General features: G+C 48.7%; 1 protein-coding gene across 9 annotated transcripts in view; it reads right to left on the bottom strand.

Moving 5' to 3' along the window:
* The window catches only part of CTIF (cap binding complex dependent translation initiation factor), a 293230-nt gene that overhangs the window by 30236 nt on the left and 241113 nt on the right, over nt 1–21881 (bottom strand). For all 9 annotated transcript variants that reach the window (XR_006209635.1, XR_006209636.1, XR_006209637.1 and 6 more), the window contains one exon: nt 10317–10472. Coding sequence is in view for 6 of the 9 variants with exons in the window: in XM_042961322.1 (XP_042817256.1) it covers nt 10317–10472 (156 nt within the window). In the remaining 3 variants the exon portion in view is untranslated. The remainder of the gene's footprint in view (nt 1–10316; nt 10473–21881) is intronic.

The following is a 21881-nucleotide window of genomic DNA, read 5'->3' as shown; positions in this document are numbered from 1 at the left end:
GTTCTCCTGAATTTTCAAGCTTCCTTCCAGCCTGTCACTTCCTGCTTTGTCTTTTTGATCGAGGGTTACAGCAAGAAATTAAAGACGCAAGGGGTTGAGGATTGTTCTTTGCTGAGGTGCCCTCGCCAGATCTCCCGGTCTCGTCTGCGTCTGGGCTCCCACCGTCCTGCGTCCCACCTCACCTCATTTTGAGCACTGCATTGTGCACAGAGTTACCCTTGAGGCCCTCTGGCTAAGAAGAGCCCAGGTTTATTTGACTTTGCTATTTCAGCTTATTTCTATCCGCACGTGTGTGTAGGAGACCTTTCAGTTCAGTAAGGAAGGAGCATTTTTCTCAGCATTTTTTGAATGAGCAAATATACTCTCTTTTATGCCTTCCATAGTGTTGCTCTCTGGCTTCAAAACTTTTGGAGGTTTTCAGTATCCTCTGGCGTGTCCCGGGAGCCAGCGCAGGCCCAGGACTCACCCATCAGACCCATCTTTAACGCGCTGACACAGGCGGGCCACATTTATTCTGGCCTCGGTGCCTCTGTTCACTTTTCTTCCTGGGGGCCTCTCTCCTTTCTCGCCAATACCTGTCCTAAAGCCCTGGCTTCCCCTCCCCTTTGCCCCCAGCAGCTGCCCACACCTCTAAGGTCCCCCCTGCCTTTCCATTTGTGCAACCCGTCAGCAGTGTTCATGGCTGCTTCATTTCTGTGGATTCGGTCACCGAGCGGGTCATCAGCCCTTTGGAGGAGGATCATTTCACAACTTATACTCCCTCCTTCCAGTACCACTAGGAAACTCTGCAGTGCAGAAGAGAAAAGTAGCATCGTCTCAAACCAAATCACTGCTTCCCGAAGGAGTGGAGAGTCCCGGGCAAAACGTACTTGGGGTTACAGAACTAGGCGAGACCCAACTTACCCGCAGGTACCAACGAGAGACTGAAATGATTTACAAGCAACCCAGAAGAGGTCACGAGGCATTCATACAACCACCTGGCAAAGAACGTGTCCGGAGAACACGCGTAGGCTGCCCTGTGTAGACACGCATTGCCCAGGATGTTACAGGAGGAATAACTCGGGGGGGGGGGGGGGCGGAGACATGGCGGGAAGTGAACCCGGCCTTGAAGGTGGGCAAGATGTCAGGCAGGAGGAGGAGGGAGATGGGGCTCCGGGAGGAGAAATGCAAGGGACCCTCGGTGGAGCTGTGGTGGGGACAGCGGCTGGAGCCTCAGAGGACTCATGTGAGGCTCTCCAGGAAAGGGGGGCTGTGTTCGATTGTGGGGGGGCCCGGGTGCCCAGTTAGGAGACTTGGACAGTGCATTCCGGGCGGTCTGTGATGTGATACTTCTCTGGAGCAATGCTTGGAACACGGTTTGCTTTCAACAGTGGTACACGACAGTGCAGCTCACCAAGGGGCTGTCGTGCATTACTTGCTTTTATTTGATGCCTTAAACATGCAGGGTGGGTGTTAGTCCCATATTCCCATGTTACAGACAGAAAGTTGAGGTTCGGAAACATTAAAGAATTAGGTGAGGGGCACGTGGGTGGCTCAGTTAGTTGAGCGCCGACTCCGGCTCAGGTCATGCTCTCACGGTTCATGAGTTCGAGCCCCGCGTCGGGTTCTGTGCTGACAGGATCTTGGTGTCTCCCTCTCTCTCTCTCCCCCTCCCCCACTCGTGCATGTGCTCTCTCTCTCTCTCTCAAAAATAAAATAAACATAAAAAAAATTAAAGAATTAGGTGAAAGCCCCACAGGCTAGGAATGGCAGGGCTGGGATTCAAACTCAGGTCTCTCTGGGTCTTCCGGCGGTGTTCTTCCCACAGTGCTCTCTGGCTGCCAATGGCTGCTCACTAACTGCACCTAATATGCAGTGATTGGTGTCTCTTAACCTTGGCTGCACGCTGGAATCACATAGAGGGATGAAATCTTTTTTTTTTTTTTCCCCTCTCAAACCTCATCCCCAGAATGTTTGATTTACTTGGCTGAAGTGGGGTTGGAGGGGCGGTCTGAAAAATTTGTAAGTTTTTAAAAGCTCCCCAAGGTGCAGCAGGGTCAAGAGTCCCGGGTCGCATGGGGAATAATTTCAGATCTCCGCTCCCCTTAGGGTCCATCGGTATCCTGGGCACAGTGGACCTTGGCCTCTTCTGGCCATAGTGGGCCCTGCCCCGACCCCAGCTGGGTAGCTGAATGAGGCCCCGTCTCCTGCTCTTGGGAAGGGAGGAACAGTCCCACTGGAAAGGTACCTCCGAAGAATGTTCTGCTCGACTCTCTTAGCCCTGTGAAATAGCAGAGGATCTCCACCCACACCCACTTCATCTCAGCCTTTTCCGAGGTCAGATTTCCCCTGGAGCCAAAACAATGTGAGCAATTGAATGCACGCTCACGCAAAAAGTTGAAAATGTGGCTCTCTCATTGTTGCATGGGGCAATTTCATTTCCTGAGAAGCTGGACTTGCTGCCCTCTGTGTTCTCCTCCCCAGCCTGTGCCTGCCGGCCCCTTCCAGGAGCCCAACCGGTTGCATCCTTGAGGGTGGGGTGTGTGCCCGTCGGAGACACCCCTCAGAGGCACCTGCCCCCTCCCTGCCCTTCCTCTGGAAAAGGCAGGGAGGGGCGGATGGGGTTTCTGGGGCCTGGAGGGAAGGAGAGCAAGGGAGCCAACCATAGGGAGGGGGTCAGAGGGAGGTGCAGAGGGATGAGAGATTCCTGGCACAGGGCAACCTCCTCCCTTTCTCCTTTCTTCCACTCCTGACCTCTGGCTATGGCTGCCAGACTCAGAAGAGCGCAGGAGGCTGGGAGTCACGGGTAGAGATGGGCTGGGGGATCGGAATGGAGACAGAAAGGCCGAGAGGGAGTGGGCGGAAGCAGGCCCCAAGTACATGGGGAAAGTTTGCTCAAAGGAAACAGAAGTAAGGGGTTAAAAGCCACCCCAGCATTCCCTGCCAGAGGAATTTTTGATGAAGCTTTTGAAGCAAGGTGCCCAGGGAGAAGCCTTCAATGGCATCTCGGAACAGTTTGACAAGATCACCATTGGGTCATAGAGGCGACAGCAGAGTGGAGCGAGCCAAGAGTGTTGTAGGGTCAGGAAAAGGGTGTGAGGAGAGGACCCTCCCTGCCGCCCCCCCCCCCCCCGCCCCCAACCAATTAAATGGTTGGCACGTTGGCTCCAGCTGAGATGGGAGATGACGACACCCTTAGCTCAGGCCACAAACACTAATTATACCCTCCTGTGTGGGGCCCTGGCAGTCACAGTTTGGCTGAGGGCCTCAGCAGGATGAAGGGGTCCTTAGAACGCTCCTGGAAAACAGCTTGAGGGATGCCTTACCATTTCTTTGGGCCTTCTTTGATTTCATTCATTAACATTTTTCAGTTTTCAGTGGGTAAGTCTTTTACTTCCTTAGTTAAGTTCATTCCCAAGTATGTTACTCTTTCTCATGCTACTGTAAAGTGAACTGTTTTCCTCATTTCCTTTTCAGGTAGTTTGTTATCATAGTGTCGAGAAATGCAGTTGATTTTTGTATATTGATTTTGTGTCTGGCAACTTTACTGAGTTCATTTATCAGTTTTAACCTTTTTTAAATTTTTTTGGTAGAATCTTTAGGGTTTTCTTTTTTCTTTCTTTCTTCTTCTTCTTTTTTTTTTTTTTTAGAATCTTTAGGGTCTTCTATATACAAGATCATGCTATCTGCACATGGAGACAATTTTGCTTCTTCTTTTCAATTTGGATGTTTTCTATTTCTTTTTTCTTGCCTAGTTGCTGTGGCTAGGACTTCTAATGTTACGTTAAGCAGGAGTGTTAAGAGTGGACACCCTTGTCTTGTTCCTGATCTTGGCGTGGAAGATGTAATATTGTTAAAATGTCCAGACCACCCAAAGCGACCTACATATTCAGTGCAATCCCTATCAAAATTACAGTCGCCTTTTTTAAAGTAATAGAACAGACAATTCTACAATTCATATAGAACCACAAAAGATTCACATAGCCAAAACAGTCTTGATACAGTTTGAAAAAGGACGTGTCAGGAAGCACTACACATCCAAATTTCAGAATATATTCCAAAGCTATGGTAATTAAAACATACGTATAGACCAATGGGACAGAATTGAGAGTCCAGAAATAAATCCATGCATATGTGGTCGACTGACCTTCTGCAAAGTACCAGGAACACACAATGGGGAAAGGATAGTCTCTTCAACAAATGGTGCTGGGAAAACTGGATATCCACATGCCAAAGAATGAAATTGGACTCTTACACCACACACACACAAAAATAACTTCAAATGTATTAAAACTTCAGACCTGAAACTGTAACTTGTCAAAGAAACCCTAGGGGAAAGGCTTCATGACATTGGTCTTGGCAGTATTTCATGGATAGGACATTAGAAGCACAAAAGCAAAAACAGACAACTGGGACTACATCAAATGAAAAAGTTTCTGCGCAGAAACACACGCACGCACGCACGCGCGCACACACACACACATCACACACAACAGTGAAAAGCAACTTATAGAATAGGAGAAAATATTTGCAAACCACATATCTGAATGGGTTAATTTTCAAAATATATAATATATAATACCTGGATTGAAAAAAATGAGCTAAGGACTTGAATGGACATTTTTCCAAAGAAGACATACAAATGGCCAACAGGCATATGAAAAGGTGCTCAATGTCACTAATTATCAGGGAAATGCAAATCAACACTGCTTCACATCTGTGAGGACGGCTATTATTACTATTAAAAAAAAAAGACAAGTGTTAGAGAAATAGCTATTCTGAAAGACAGTTAAACAAGAAGCTAAAAATAGAACGACCATATTATCCGCAATCCCACTCTGAGTATTGATCTAAAAGAACTGAAATCAAGATCTCGAAGAGACATTAGCACTCCTGTGCTCACTGCGGTAGCCAAGATGTTGGAACGACCTACATGTCCATTAACAGACGAACAGATTTAAGAATGTGGTATACCCATACAATGGAATACAGTTGAGCCTTGAACGCAGGGGTTAGTGGCACTGACCCCCTGTGCAATCGAAAATCCACATATAATTTTTGACATCCCCAAACTTAACTAATAGCCTACTGTTGACCAGAAGCCTTACCAATAACATAAACAGTCAATTAATGCATATTTTGTATGTTATAGGTATTATACACTGTATTCGTACGATAAAGTAAGCCGGAAGAGAGAAACTGTAAATTACTAAGAAAATCCTAAGAAAGAGAAAATACATGGACAGAGCTGTACTGTAAAAACTCGGGATGTAAGTGGACCCCCAGGGTCCAAACCCACATTGTTCAAGAGTCCACTGTACTATTCCACTTTATAAAACAAGGAAATTCGGCAGTATGGGACAGCCTGGATGAACCCGGAAGACATTATGCTAAGTGAAACAAGCCAGTCACAGAAGGACAAATACTGCATATTTCTACTTGCACAGGGCATTTAACATAGTCAAACTTGTAGAAGCAAAGAATAGAATGGTGGAAGCCAGAGGCTGGGAGCAGAAGGGAGTGTGAGCTGCTAATCACCACGCACAAAATTTCTGTTATGCCAGACGGATAGATTCTAGAGATCTGCTGCGTGGCATTGTACCTAGAGGTTAACAATAACTGTAATGTACACTTAAGACTCTGTTCAGAGGGTAGGCTACATATTAAGTGTTCTTATGACAATAACATTTTATTAACATTAAAAACATTTAAAAAAGAGGGGCACCTGGCCGGCTCAGTCGGTAGAGCATGTGACTCTTGATCTTGGGGTTTTAAGTGTGAGCCCCACGCTGGGTGTAGAGATTACTTTAAAAAAATGTTAAGGGGCGCCTGGGTGGCTCAGTCGGTTGAGCGGCCGACTTCGGCTCAGGTCATGATCTCGCGGTCCGTGAGTTCGAGCCCCGCGTCGGGCTCTGTGCTGACAGCTCGGAGCCTGGAGCCTGCTTCGGATTCCGTGTCTCCCTCTCTCTCTGACCCTCCCCCAGTCACACTCTGTCTCTCTCTCTCTCTCTCTCTAAAAAATAAACATTAAAAAAAAATTTTTTAAAAATGTTAAAAAACAAATAAAAAAAGAGCTCACGAAGCAAACGTGAGCAGTGAACAGGAGGGCAAGGAGGTTCCTGCACCTTCCAGGCACCAATTATACCCTTCAATCACTTTGAAAACCACCTTGGCACAGCCATTTGCGCTTAGACAATGAGAAGTGCTCACTGAACATGATTCTTCTCCATCCCTCAAAGAGAGATCTGATCGGCCCATGTTATTTATGGCAAAAGCAGAATCAATTCCACGATGGCCTATTTGGCTTCCGCTGTGTAGCAGGCGCTGGGCTAGGGACCGAGGAAAGAGAAAGGTGCTTCATGAGGCAGGAGCAGAATGTCAAGAGCAGAGAGAGACTCCAGCAGTCAGACCTAGATTCCGAAGCAGACTCTGCTGTGTGGCCCGGAGCAAGCTGCCTGACCTCTCTGTTCTCTAGCAACCGGGGATGATAATCTTCAGAGTTAAAAGAGAAAAGAATGCATCATGTGCTTGGGACCAATGCCTTTCACTGTGCTGTTATCATGACTAAATACTAAATTGCTAAATAAATTAAATACTAAATTACCCAATACTAAAATACTAACTAAGGCACCACGGAAAGGCTGGAGCCTCAAGGATGGAGTGCAATGCCTCGTTCTTGGGAGCTGTCCCTGTGCTCTGCTGGGGGTGGGGGTGGGGACTTCCCAGAAGAGGGGACTTGGGCTGGGCCTGGGAAAAGGTGTTATGGCCACGAAGAGAGAGACTCCAGGGATGGAGTCCAAGGTCTCAAGCTTGAGTAACTGAGAGAACAGTTAATTCAACTAGGTCAGAGTGTGCAAGGAAAGGCCCAGGGACTCCCTCCAGGGCAGGGTGCCTCTCAGAGCCCTCGGTGGCCTCCAGTCTGAAGGGGCTTTGGGGCCAAGCGCACACGCAATCTTAAAGGGGCATGGGGGTCAGTGAGCCCCAGGTCCAGCGAAGGTGGCCTCTGTGAGCTGAGGACCCCAAGGTTGTGGTAGGGCTGTGATGATTTTCTTCCTCTTCGGTTTGTGCTAAATGAGACTTTTCACACCAAGACGGCCCATGGGTCTGTGTTTTATTCAGGAGCTAGAGGAAAGGGGAGGAGGAGAAGCCATGGAGGTGTGCAGAAGCAGGGGATACAACGGGTGGCCCATGACTGTAAGAAAAGGCAACTGGGTGAGTTCTGGGGCTGCTGCCTGGCTGCGAGGGGGCAGGAAGTAAGGGTCTGGGCCCACACCAGGACCTGGACTGTGCAGGAAGGCCTTGGGGAAGAGCTCTGGCCACATCTTCTTGGAGGGGCTTGAGGCATGACCTGGATGTGTCTAGTGGGCAGCCGGCAATGTGGGCCTGGGGTGGTTCTGGGAATTGGGAGGACCCAGGGTAGGGGTGGGCCCAGTAGATTTGGGGTCGGCCGTCTGCATGGCCTCAGGGGAATACCCTAAGCTCTTCCACGGAGAGAGAGGCAGCAGCAGTGGCTTTGACTTCTAGAAACTTCTTAGAGCTGGCCCAACCTGCTTTGGGAATGTCAGTCAGGCCTAGGTGTGAGTGTGTGTGTGGGACAGATAAGGTAGGGGAGGCAGCAACAGATTCTGCGAATTCAAGTGTCTATCTCCAGGGAGCTGGCAAAGGCACAGGGCCCCCCTTCATGCCCCCATCTTTTCTTAAGGCCCTGTTTTAGGGAAGCTAAGTTCTCTATTTATTGGAAAGAGCCCTAGATTGGTCCATGAGAAGCTCCAGGCCAGCCCTGGCACTGACTGGCCCTGTGTCCCTCTGGGCAGGGCTCTCAGCCTCTGTGCCCCTTTAAGATTGGGCATGTGCCCAGTCCTAAGTCAGCCTGGAGGACACCCAGCTCTCTGAAAGCCACCGTGCCTAAGAACAAGTCCCTTGGGCATTTCCTTCCACACCCTGACCTACTTGTCCTGGTGCTCTTAGCACCCACTCCACACCGTGTCTTTCTCCCTAAACCCCTTCAGGGCCAGCAGCATGATCCCGCTCTACAGGTCAGGAGCCAAGGCTCAGGGCAGGTGAGCTCTCTCCTGAGACGGAACGGCCGAAAACCGGCAGAGGCAGGATTTGAGCCCCGGCCTGGTGCTCTTGAACCACCTCACCGTGGGCCCCGAGCAGACAGCTTGGAGCACGGGGCTCCGGTTTCCTCTTTTCCCAAAACGGTGAAAGCCACAGATGAACTATTTACTCTTCAAGTTTACCGTGAGCGTGGCAGGCACTTTTGGGTTTGTGACACCGTCCTGAAAGGTTTCATGTGCCCAACAAGCGTGCATTAGGGGAAGCTCCTCGGTTTCTGCGCAGATCTCCTGGCACCTTCCGGATCTCACACCCGAAAGTTCGCGCTACCTCAGGCGGTGTTAGAAGCGGCCTGGCAGCCAGGGCCGGCGCTCGGCTGTAGCCCTGCCTCCTGCTGCTCGGGGAAGCAGGTGATGGCAACACCAGGAGGTGCCCAGATCACGCAGAGGGAACGTGTCGGGGCAATCCAGGTCACTGCCCTCGAACAGCGCTGCTCCCTGCCTTGAGCTGGGCTGCCAGGGGCACAGGGCAACTCAGGCAGGGGTGGGAGGACCCCAAGAGGCCATCCTGCTTCCAAGAGGGCCGCCTTCCAGTCACCCCCGAGGGATGGCAAACGCAAAGCTATGGCCTCTCGTGGTGCTGCGTTCAAGTTTGCGACGCTTTGAGAACGACACACGGTTGGAAGAGGCCGTTTTCTGATTCTGAGAAAGAACTCTGAAATCAGGCGCGTTCGTTAAGAAGTACGTCTGGCTACGAGACTGACGGGTTTCCAAGGTGCCCGGGGGAGGTCCGCGTGCTCTGCTCTAGCCAGCATCTGCACCGCCTGGGGCGAGCACCCTGCTCCCTAGAAGTGGATGCTTCCCAGACATTCACAAATACCCCTTCCCTTCTCTTACACTGCTCTATTATCTTCTTCCTTTCAAAAACACAAAAAATGTCCCTTGACGCCACCCCTCCCCTGTAGGTGACAGGTTCCTCTTTCCCTGTTGCCTTTCACAGAAACACTTCTCCAAAGACTTGTCCGCACGCACGTCCTCACCTCCACTGACTCCGCAGCGTGGCCTCACGTGGCGTCCGTGCTCGCCCCACTGACACCGCGGGCCCCCGACCTCCTTGTTGCTAAACCCCGGCCGCTTCTCTGGCTGGTCGGATTGACCCCCCCTCCGCCGCTCCCGAGGCTGCTCCTCCCTAGGTCCCAGGGCCGCTGCTGGGAGTGGGAGGGGGCAGCACATGTGACGGGTTGGCACCAGCTCCCGGTGGGATGATTCTCAGCCCTCCTGGAGCCTCCTCTGACCCGCGCCCTCCTGGCTGGCCTTCCCGCCTCCTGGCCACTCCTCCATCTACCCCCACTCCGTGGGTCACCCCATCTGGTCCCCCGCCTGGAGCACCAGGTGCACACTGTCACTTTACACGACGCTCAAGTCCATGTCCCCAGGGATCCCGATGGCTTCCTGATCTCCAGACACTTCTATCTGAGCAACCGCGGGACAGCTCCCTGGTGACGACGAGGTCACCCAAACAGAAGAAAACGACTCCTGGTTTTCATCCCCACTGTGTTTTTCTTCCAGGCCTTCCCATCCCAGAAAATGGCGCCACCAGGCCGATGAACCGGGAGCCCACGTCCCTTCCTCCTTTCCCCGAAATCTCACGTCAGCAGGTCCCGTTGGTTCCAATTCAAAAACATAACTGGAATACAGTCCCCCTCCACACCGTCACGGCTGGGTTCCGAGCCACCACCCTGTCACCAGACGACACCAACGGCCCCGTAAGGCGCTCCCGGCTTCTGTGTTTGTCCCTTCCAATTCTGGCCCCCGGGCGTAGCCAGGGTGACCTTCTGCAGTGGTAGGGCAGGCCGCCCCTGACCTGTATCTGGTAGGGCAAGGCCACCCCTGACCTCTTGCTTCTCAAAAGCTTCTCGGCAATTCTTGTTTATTTCTTTTTTTTAGGTGAAATTTAGAAGCAAATAATTCAACGGCAAACCAATCCAGACCAAAGATCTACTCATTCAGTTCATACTTCCTGGAGGCCTCCTCCCTGCAGGCAGCGTTCTAGATTGTGAGGTCTGAGTTAACAATCCTTCCCTTTGGACGGCTCTTGCCCTTTATACAAACCGAGTAAATTACAGCCTGGCTTTCGTAAACAGAAGCCCGGGGACTTACGTTTCTCTTTACCAAGCAATTGATCGCGCGGTAAGTGGTACCGGCCCCGTAGCTTTCCCCGGGCATCCGGGTTTTGCTTACAGACATTCCAAGGTGACGTTGTCGGCGCCGGTCGCTTACCTCCCTGAGGCAGGTGTAGATGGGGCAGACGAGCACGCGGAAGGGCTCGCCCGTGCTGCTGCGCATGGTGCCGAACACCTCGCACAGGAAGGTGATGAAGCCAAGCCAGCGCTCCACGTCTTGCTGCTGCAGCTCCTCCCGCACCGTGAAGTCCTTCTGCGGAGGCACAAGAGACCGGGTCAGCCTCGCCAAGGTCAGCCTGCTCAGCCGTAGCGCCTACCGGCTAAGGGCTAGTCCGAGGCAACTGGTCAACCCCATGCTTTCAGTGGCTGGAGGGTGACTGCTGGGGACTCCAGAGCCACCCCGACCTGCGTCCACAGCGCCTCTTCCTCAGTTTCCAGATTGGGGGCCCGTCAGCCTTGCCTCGCTGACCCCAATAGCGAGGTGGGGGAGTGAGATGAAGGCGAGATGACACCTCTCCCAGGGTCATCGCCTCGCCCATTCCACCCGCTCTGGTTAACCTCCAAAGCACCTTTGGAGTCAAGTACCCTAACTGTTCATATTCGATCATCACAATGATCCCATGAGGTAGGTCCTATTATTGCCCCATTTTATAGATGGTGAAATGGAGGTTAGAGAAGTTATCCAATTTGCCCATGGCAGAGCTGGGATTTGAACCCAGATCTGCCTGCTCTGGACACCAAGCTTTTCTTCCTCTTCCTTTTTATTTTTATTTTCTTTTAAAAGTTTTCAGTGTTTATTTTTGAGAGAGAGAGAGAGAGAGAGAGACAGAGGGGGAGGGGCAGAGGGAGAGGGAGATAAAGTCTGAAGCAGGCTCCAGGCTCCGAGCTGTTGGCACAGAGCCCCACGAGGGGCTCGAACGCACAAACGATGAGATCATGACCTGAGCTGAAGTCGGACGCTTAATTGACTGAGCTACCCACGTGTCCGTAAATGTTTGTATATTTTTGAGAGAGAGAGAGGGAGAGAGAGTGCAAGTGGGGAAGGGCAGAGAGAGAGAGGGAGAGAGAGAGACGGGGACAGAGGAGCCGAAGTGGGCCCTGCACTGAGAGCAGGGAGCCCAGAGGGGCGGCCTGGTGGTGTTTTAGGTATTTGTGAATGAATACATGACTTTGCCCACCACCCTAGGCCTATAAAGGGCCCTGGACTGCTGTCCTAGAAGTCATGAATCTTTAGGTCATTTCATTCTCATTAGCCTGTGTTTGTCCCACTATATCCTTATGTGGTCAGAGCAGAGGCAGACATTAGTGTTTCAATGTTCGAATGGGAGAGACTAAGGCTCAAAGAGTAAAAGACTGGATCGAGGTCACTTAGCATTGGAATCTGAGTAAGAACCTCCGCCCTACCATTGCTCTCGAAATACTGGCCTGAAGGCTCTCAGCCTTGGTTGCACGCTGGGGTCACCTGGAGGAACCTGGAAGCTACAGATGTTTGGGCTCCGCTGCAGAGAGGTTTGTGTCGCTGGCCACGGTGGGGCCAGGACCCTGGTAATCCGTGAAAGCCTCCAGGTGATTCCGTTGTGCAACCGTGGCTGAGAACCACAACGCCCGGCCTTTATAAAGTGCCGACCTGGGAGTCAAGTCGGGGCCCTCTATCAGTGCCTGAGTTATCCTTTCCCCATCTCCCAGAAAAATGCCTGTGCAGGTGGACGTAGAAGAAGAAATCCCCACGACAACACTGAGAAGGAAGATAACAGTTCACCAACAGACTCCTCACCAGACTCGGGAGGTTGACGCCAGTAACTAAAATGCTGTCGTGAAGAAGCTCTCTTTGCCCGGAGCAGCTTAGCCTCCTCCCCAGAAGACCAAAGTCAAGGGGTAGATGGGCAGGCAGCTTGGCCTTCAGCCGTTCCCCGTCGGCCCCTGGCTGGTAGGCAGTCTGTGGCTGCTTTCGCACCCCGTCCCGCGCACCAGGGCAGCTCCTACCAGCACTGCTCTTGCCCTGGTCACTAGGGATTCAGGGGCCGAAGGCACCCTGTGTCCTCAGAGGCGCGATACTATCAGGCAAAGCGCTCTCAGTCAGGAAAAGGCTTGGGGCTGTGCATACCAGAAGCCAGAGTTTAAAAAACCGATCACATCTGATCAAAGAACTGCAGCTTGACTCAGTTTCCTCCTGGTAATCAGTGGCCCCAAGAGAGGATTCTGTTTGGGGCTGGCAAAACGCACTAGGAATCTGAACACCTGCTAAATACTGGAAATCACACCTGGGGTGTGCACATGAAACCACCCACAGAGAGGAAGACTCGACCGCTGCCACAGCAGACATCGAGAATTCCAAGGATGATCCATACGGCTAACCCCAAAACCAAACTGAGCCTCTGTCATTCAAGGGTAAGGGAAGAGAAAAGCAATGTGCCCTCTATGGGAAGAGCCTGCACCGCAGAACAGGGGCGTGCTACCCTGAAGGCCTAATGGTAATGCATGGCTTTGAAAATGAAAACAAGGTGCCAAGAATAAATAAAGTTAAAAATTCAAGTACAAAACATGGTGGGCTTTTAGGTCCCGAAGGGCAATAGCATGGGTTCTGTGACAGGTGGAGGGGCATTCACAAGTGGGGATCACGACTCGCTAGAAGCCCCAAGCAGCGAGGAAGTGTTAAGATGGGAGCCGGCGTTCGGGGGGGAACCGAATGGGAATGAGGAACACAGTGGCGACATGGGGACGTGAGGCGAAGGCAACAAAGGACGGAATGGGTTCTGCAGAAAAAGTCGTACGTAAGACAAACTTGGAAAACAACTAGAAAGCTGAAGATGGATGAAAAGGAAATGAAAAAGGAGAAGACTGAGTGGACGGATGTCTCACCTATGAATTACAGAGGTTTTCAAAAAGGATCCCAGAATAGATGGGATACAGAGACCAGAGTGAAACACTTTGAGTTGAAAACCAGAAGTCAAAGAATACACTCTTCAGGTGGAAAGGGCGCACGGCGTTCCGGAGCCCCACCATTGATACTTAGCAGGAGAATTTTCTTTTTTAATTTCAAGAAAAAGAAAAATTCTAAAAACAGTTTTGATCGGGGCGCGGGGGGGGGGGGGGCGGGGGCGGGAAACAACCCTAGGTTTCTTACAAAGGAACAAAAATGTGGTTGGCCTTACACTTCTGTATTTGATGTTAAAACTCAGAGACATCGAGGCAACATCTTCGTTTGTTTGAGGGGGAAAAGAACACACAGAGCGCCGAGCAAAAGCAGGAGAAACACATCTTACATAAGTAAATGTTCTTCAAAGTCCTACCTACGTGCTTAATAAGGAAGGAAATTCTGACACGCGCTACAACACAGGTGAACCTGGAGGACATTATGCTAACTGAAATATGCAAGCCACAAAATGACAAATACCGTATGATTCCTCCTCCACAGGTAACTGGAGAAGTCGAAATCACAGAAACAGAAGGCAGAATGGTGGTTGCTGGTGGCTGGGGAGAGAGGGGACGGGAGAATTGCTCGATGGGTTAGAGTTTCAGTTCCGTAAGATGAAAAAGTTGTGGAGACTGGTTGCACAACAATGTGACCATAGCTAACATGATGGAATTGCACACATATAACCGGTCGAGATGGTAAATTTTCCTTATGTGGTGTTTTCTGTGGCCGCAGTGAAAAATCATTTAAACATGTAAAAGCTTTCTTAAGAGCATGCCCAGCCAACAAAATTTAGACTCAGCTTGAGGAAATCAGAGTAGAGCAGGACCAGAAGTGAAAACTGAAACGAGGTAGACAGACTGATGAAGTTAAAATAAGTAATTATAACTTTGGTTGTAAGATAGAATCAAAAGCCGGAAACAGTCCTTGAAAGAGAAGCTATTTGATCTTTAAACGAAATCTGAATAAGAATCTTATAGTAGTGGTGATTTAATAAGCTAAGATTAAATTACTGAAGACTGATAAATACTGGTAGAAAGGAACAGAAGACTGTAAGGCATACACATTTCATAATTTAGACCCGAAGGATTCACAAGCTATTGTGTTTTCCTTAAGTACGGTAAACATAGAAATAGAAGTTAAACTATGACTTTGAAAATATTAAAAATAAACACTAGTAACCATTGGCCACACTGAAACAGGATATATAAAATAAATGGATGGGTAAAAATAATGGTGGGAAAATAAAAATAGAATGAAAACACTAGTAAAATCAAAGTAGTTTTCAAGACAACAATAGTTAAGTAAAATAAAAAAGGTTTTATATATATATGTATAATTACATTCATAATAGATAACAAGAAAGATTATATACTACATAGCATCAACTCAAATACATAAAACAAAATCTCTTGAAACATAAGAAAAAAAAGAAGAACAGTATTTGGAAACGAAACCACCAGTATTCCATGGCTAATGGACAAAATTCAATCACTTAGATGGTTTCAATAATGTAATTAATAAGACTAAAGGGAAACTAGCCTCATGTAAGTTGTGATTCACTACAAATTTCCAAGCACAGAGATTCTATTTGGGCCAAGAATTAAGAGCGATAAAAGAACAGCCAATTACTTGGGTGTTTAAAAATAGTCTCCTAAAGAAAGATGGAATGAAGAGATCATCAAATATATGATAATAGATTAGGAAATAGAGAGTTATAAACACTTGTGGGATGTGGTCAAAGCTATAATGAAAAGGTAAGTTTATAGTCTTAACTATTTGGGCTATTCAAAAGAGGAAGCAAATACATCATCCAAACCTATTCTGTCCAGTATGGTAGCCACTCATGACATAGGACTACTGAGTGCTTGAAATGTGGTCATACAAACTGAGATGTGCTGTAAATGTAAAATAGAGGGGAGTTGTTAAAGACTTAGTATCAAAGAATGTAAATGTCTCATATTTAAAAAATACCAACTACACGTTGAAATTTTGGATATACTGGGTGAAATATGTTATTAAATTCGAAATTACACATGTGGAGGAGGCTCCTGGATGGCTCAGTCGGTTAAGCTGTCTGACTCTTGATTTCGGCTCAGGTCATGACCTCATGGTTTATGGGATCAAACGCCACGTTGGGCTCTGTGCTGAAGCATGGAGCCTGCTTGGGATTCTCTCTCTCTCTCTCTCTCTCTGCCCCTCCTCTCCCACCTCTCTCTGTCTCTCTCAAAGTAAATAAGCTTTTATTAACAAGGCTCTAGTAACTAAGGAAATATATGAAAGGACATAATAGAGATAAAGCCCAAAACTAATTAATTAGAAAACAGAGAAAGGAAATTATGTAAAATCAAGAAAGAAGAAACAGAAATAAAGCAGAAATACAGTCAAAATATTAAAAAAGATATACAGTAGATAAAAATGTAATAAAAGCTATTTACAACGCTGTGTTGATGATTTGGGGGAAAATGATAAAACAGGCGATGTTAAAAAAAATAAATATAACCACACTTTACTTAAAAAATCAATAAAAAAGTCAGAAAAGATAAAAATCATAAAACAAAATGAAAAGTTCTGAATTTGGAGGTCTCTAAACTTATGATTTTTATAGGTAAGTTGATTCAAATTTTCAAAAAATTAGATAGCTGCTCTGCTATGTTGACTGATCTAGAACATAAAAAGATAAGTTTTTCCAGTTTCCTATTACCCAAATCTCAGGATAGTATATTACAAGCAAGCAAGTCCATGGGCTTATCTCTCTGATGTGAGTTGATGTGAAAGTCCTAAATGAAATGCTAGTAAATAGATCGTTATAACCAAGTAGATTTTATGCCGGAAAGGCAAGGACGATTTAGTATTAGGAAATCTATCAACATAATATATTACATCAATAGGCCTAATTAAAAAATTGCAGCAACGTCCATGACCCTTGGAAGGAGATAAAATGATTTGATGTGGTTATGTGTATGAAAAACCCAGGAGAACCCTCTGATAAAGATTCGAATTAAGAAGACAGTTTAGCCACTAATTAATTAATGAGTATTTAGACCCAAAATTAATAAACAAAAATCAACAGCTTTTTAAAATAAGATTAACCAGTGAGATATTTTAGTGCACAAAAGCTCATTTTTTAAAACAACAAAAATACTTAACTAACATTATTTAGAAATGTGCAAAATTTCTACGAAGAAAATTGCAAAACCAAACTGAGAGATTCCGGACAGTCTTCAACAAATGAAGAAACACACAATATTCCTTAATGGGTAGATAGCATTATAAAGATAGTGATTCCCTGTGAAATAATTCACAAGCGTAACTTTGGTTTGTACTCCATATTCCAATGGGAACTCTTTGGACGGAAAAGGGCTTAAAAAAATAATCCTAAAAGTAATTTGAAAGAGTACAGGAGAAAAGCTAAAATCAGAACCATCAAAATTGCAAAGAGTCATACGGGTTTTCACCTATCCTAAAGCTTTAATTCGAAAGGGTGTGGAACCGACATAAGAATGGATAGTTAGATCACATAGCCTAGAAACAGATTTGGTATCCATAAGGATTTATCACATGGTCCCCAGAGGACCACAAATCAGTGGCAAAGGGAGCATTAGTCACTCAGGCAACAGTACAGGTACAGCTGTCTAAGTACGGGAGTTGGGGGGGATAATACTTTAGAGTCTCCCTTCACACTGGGCCCTAAAATGAATACCAGATGGAATAAAGAGGTAAACCTTCAAGAAAAAAAAAAAAAAAAAAAAAAGAGACAAACCACATGAATTTGAAGAAAATTAGATCGAGAATAAAATTTCTGGATGGAGAAGGGCTTTCCACATTAACACAACAAAGGAATGCATCAAAATATTACAAACACACTTAGAAGGCAATTAATAGTCTGGGAAAAAAGTCTGTAATAAATGTGACACAGGGCAACAGTCAGTCTATAAACACCTTGATCAAATTTGTAATACAAGTACTAAATCCCTCATGGACGAATGGGAAAAGGCCATTAAAGGATAATTCACATATGAAAACATAAATTGCTGATAAATAAATAGAAACAAATTAATTAAGTCTCAGTAGCAATCAAATTCATGAAAATACCATTTTTTCCTACCTTCTATATTAATAAATTAAAAACCGGTGATGGTCAGTGCTGGTGAGGATGCGGTGAGATAGACATTCATATGCGTGCTGTGTAAATTGGTTATACGTTCCTAAAAAGATCTTAAAATAAGCCTTCAAAGTGTTCTTATTGTTTGATTTAGTGATTGCACTTGGGGATAATTATCATAAGGCAGTATTAATAGTAACAGGAAAAATAAGCTTAACAAGCACAAAAATTCAACAACCTAAGTATCCAACAATAGGAGAATGATTAAGTAAGCGATAATCCTTGCACCCATTAAAAATTATGTTTATGAGAAGTTTATAACACCATGGGAAAATGGCTATATAATGTTAAGTGAAAAAACCGAAAGCATAATTGCATGTAATTGCATGTAATCGCATCCACAAATTTTTTGAAAACATTTTTATTTATTTTGAGAGAGGGAGAAAGAGAGAGAGTGTGAGTAGGGGGAGGGGCAGAGAGAGAGAGGAAGAGAGAGCCGGCTCAGTGCCGTCAGCGTGGAGCCCGATGCTGGGCTCGAACCCACGAACCGTGAGGATCATGACCTGAGCCGAAATCAAGCATCAGATGCTCGACTGACTGAGCCACCCAGGTGCCCCCGTGAAATTTTCTTTGAAAGGAAAAAGATGAGAAATATCCAAGGTGTAACAGTCGTTGTTTCTCAACAGTGGATTTATGGATGACCTTTGTTTTTTACTTTTTATTACTTCCTGAATGTTTCTATTTTTCTGTGAACATTTTGTTTTATAATCAGAAAAGCAGTTCCTTAGGAAGAAATTGGCAGGTTGTGACCCTTTCCCTTGATTTTTTTGACGAGGACAGCGGAACTCCTGGAGCGTTCTACAAGCTAGCGTTGACTCTCACTGGAAGGGTGGGGAAATGCGTTGTGAACATGCCCAGCTCAGAGGCCACCGAAACCCAGCTGCGTGTCTTCTCTGGGCACACATGTTGTCGGCCGCCGGCTTTTCCTCTGAAACAAGGAGCTCTTTTCTGCCAACCGAAATCGGCCGTCCCCTGGGTCTCAGCTCTGCCTTCAACATCGGCCTCTTGCATCCAGAACCAGCAAGGGGCCTCAGATTGGTGGCAGCCATTTCAAAGTCTGGTATTTGGCTCCAGGTTCTCATCTGCCTGGCAGGCTCCCTCCCAGCAACCCCTAGTGCCTTTCCCCAAACTTTAAGGCTACCATTTAAGCCCTGTTTCCTGCCTAAAACTATTTATTGACGTACTGCTATTTCCTGCACCGGCCACATCAATAAGCCCTGAAAGCCATTCAGTGTCTCAGGTTTCTCAAGGCATTCTGGGAAATTCTTCCCCGCTCTGGATAACCACATGAACTCTGGCATGATAGAGTCCTGTGGTCAAGCCAAAAACAGCTGCGTACAGGCACAGGGGGGAGACACCCCCGCCCCCAGGCAGCCACGGCACTGGGGAGATGCCGTCCTGAGCGAGGGGAGGGGTAAGGCATAAGGATCACAGTGTATTCGGACACTTCCTGAAGTCCACGGGCGGCCCCACCGCTCCCTGCAAACTCACCATCATTCCCTTCTCCTTCTTTGAAAACAAACGACCCGGGGAAATGTGCCCATGCACACTCTACACCCCCAGTGACTCCGGTTTGTTTCTGGGCAGAGAGGTGGCTGGGGCTGCCATCTCCCCAGCGGGGAGGAGAAAGTGCACTCTTATTTACTTCTGGCAGGAAGTTTCTTTTTCCTGGAGAGGCTGGGATGAGACGTGGGAGGGACAGGCATTGAGGAGCTGGTGACAGCCAGCGGCAGTGAGTGGGTCTCAGCCCTTCTCCTCGGCCACTGGCTGGAGGGCTCAAAGAGAGTATTTGATGGAATTCTTTATATTGGAAAGATGAAAAGTCATTTTCGACTAGGAGGTGCTCTATTTTTATTCGGCGCAGGCTTTCACTTCCTTCAGGCTTCTGCTTCAGCGTCAGCCACTCAGGGAGGCGCCCCTGCTGCCGACTCCCTCTCTAAAGTAGCAGTCCCCCCAGAGGCAGGGGAATTCCCAAGCCCAGAGCTGGTCCGGAGAGGAAACTAGAGCCTAGCTTGATCACTCTCCCATGGCCTGAGACAGAGAATCCTGGATGTGCCATTTCCTGTCCTTTTCTGGGCTGGGGTCTCCGGGCTCCACGAGACCCCTCTGCAACCTTATGAAAAGGGATTCAGGGAAATTAAGCCACCTCAGGTTGGTTTCAGTGGCTTCGTACCAGAAGTGATGGCTGTAAAAACAGGCCCACCTTCTGTGATTGAACAGTGGATCCCTGGGCTCCAGGCAGGACGGAATGGCGCTGGGGGCCAGGCATCAGGACACATGGCCGGGCCGGGTCGGTAAGGAGAATGGGCTGAGGCTGGGTGGGCATGCCTCCAGCACAGTGCCAGGGTCAGGGGAGGAGAAGGGAGGAAGGGCTATCTGGTAGGCATCTTTGTCTTGGCCAGGCTGCCTCCGGCAGCCCACACACCCTGCCTCTCACACACCCACTTGGGGCAGCATCATGGAAGGATCACCCAGGGCGTGGCGTCCCTCCGACTGGGTCAGAGAGACCTTCTTGGCTTCAAAGAGTGACGCGTGCGGTGTATCTGGCGCACAGTAGGTGTTTAACAAGTGGCGGAGAGACCTCTTGGTCATCGCATCCTGAGTCATTCTGTCCACCAAAGCTGGCCCCGGACCTGGCTGCCCCCCATCCTTCTGGCAGGCTGTGGGTGCAGCCCTGGCCGAGAGGCATGCTCACCAGGCTGCACCCACAGCTGGCCATCACGGCCACACTGTGGCCACGGCTGCTAGTCTTGACTCGGTCTTGTTGGGTGCTGAGGCCTGGCACTGGGGATTCACTCAGTAGTACCTCAGCTCTGCAACAGTGAGACTCTGACCCATAGGTCACTCAGGCTCGGGCCTGAGACTGCTGTGGCTCCCCATCTTGTCTGGAGGGAGAAGGTGGCTGGAGGCCAGCGTGAGCACAGGGCTGCAGCCTTCCCCCCCCACGACTGGTTGCTTGCCTGGAGTTCTGATGTCTGCTGGGCCCTGCACTGCTCCTTGGCTCTGGGCATGTCCTTTCCCACTCCAGGCGGGACTTCTCACTGAGTATCCCTGACTTGCCTGGCCCGTGGACCAGACATCCACCCACATGATGCCAAAGCCCTGGTCGCTCTCACTCTCCACTGCTTCACTCTGCTGTACGCTGTTGGGTAGTGATCTCAGCTGGGAGTGACAGAAAACCCTCCCAAACCCGCACGCGGCCTCAACTGGCTAATGGGAGGGGTGGGGTCCAAGGACACGGCCGATCCACGGGGCTCATGCAATGATGCCAGAGCTGGCCCTCCCACTCTTGCCTCTGCCTGTCTTGGTTTTGTGCATATTAACCACTTTCTCTCCTGCCAGGGTCTCCCTTTGCGACGGCAAAGGGCAGAGATGGTGGTCAGTAGGTCCCAATCTCTATCATAATGGCTTGTGAGCGGAAGGAAGACAGACCTCCCTGTGTCCTACTGTCCAAACCACAAATCTCAGGGACAGATTCTGATCGGCCCCGCTTGTCACATGACCATCCCTCAGCTCAATCACTGCGGACGTGGACATGGGGCTCCCTGATCTGCCAGACCCATGTTGCCAATTTCGTAGCCGGGCAGGTGGGGCGCTACGACTGGTCCCCAGACCACAGATAGAGGAAACAGCTCTCCACTGCAAACACAGATCTGGGTCTGGGACCATCACTGTGGCTTTCACACATGCCTGAAACTCTCCTGAGCATCATGTCAAATGCCCTGCCTGCATGTTGGCGGGTACTATAGCCCTTTGAGTCCCACTCAAAAGGATGAAGAGAGAATAACGTTATTGGATGATCTTGAATCTGCTTGAATCAGTGGAAATGAAAATCGTTCTCCCAATCCCAGCCCTCCAATTATTATTAATAAAAAAAAAATCACTGGCGACACTCTCCATCACTGATGGTTCATGGACGGCACTGTGGCCGGGAACAGCCATCAGCCACTTCCAGTTGAATCTAGAACCTTCTGGAGACATTTTCCAAGCCTCCCAGGGTGTGAGCACCTAGAATATCTCTGGCTTGGCAAAATCAGGTCAGGTTGGCTCAGCTCTGCTGATCTGTATGAGGGGGGGCGGGAGCAGCAGCAGCACTGGGGTGCAGTGGGGAGAAGCTGAGAAGTCGGGCTGATTCAGTGGGAATTCTGTCTCACACTTAGGCAGGCGTGAAGCCTCATTATCAGGCGAGGGGGAGCCAGCACCTGCTGTGGCTGTGGCCTTGAAAAGCCCTCAGAAGAGGCTGGAAGTTTTGCTTTCAGCCTGAGGAGGAAGAGAGGGCTGGACTGTTTGACAGACAGGAGTACCGGTGGAGGCGAGCAGAGTGCCATAGGACTCATGGAGCCTCAGGAGACACTTACAGGTACGATTTGCAAGGTACAGGTGAACCGGAGCACCGAAGTCTCCTGGGGCAGCCCTCAGTAACCAGCCAGTAGACCACGTGGGAGGTACCCTGGCTGCCAGCCTGATTTGGGGGTCAGAGGCCCACCATCCATTTACGTGGCATTTTTCTTTTCAGAGCACTTCTACAAGTGTTACTTCACACAGCATCTCGCACTTCTGAGGCTCGTTGGGCTGGAACCCAG

This window comes from Panthera tigris, chromosome D3 (genome assembly GCF_018350195.1).
Source record: "Panthera tigris isolate Pti1 chromosome D3, P.tigris_Pti1_mat1.1, whole genome shotgun sequence".
NCBI lineage: Eukaryota > Metazoa > Chordata > Mammalia > Carnivora > Felidae > Panthera > Panthera tigris.
This window is presented reverse-complemented; position numbering and strand designations above follow the sequence as displayed.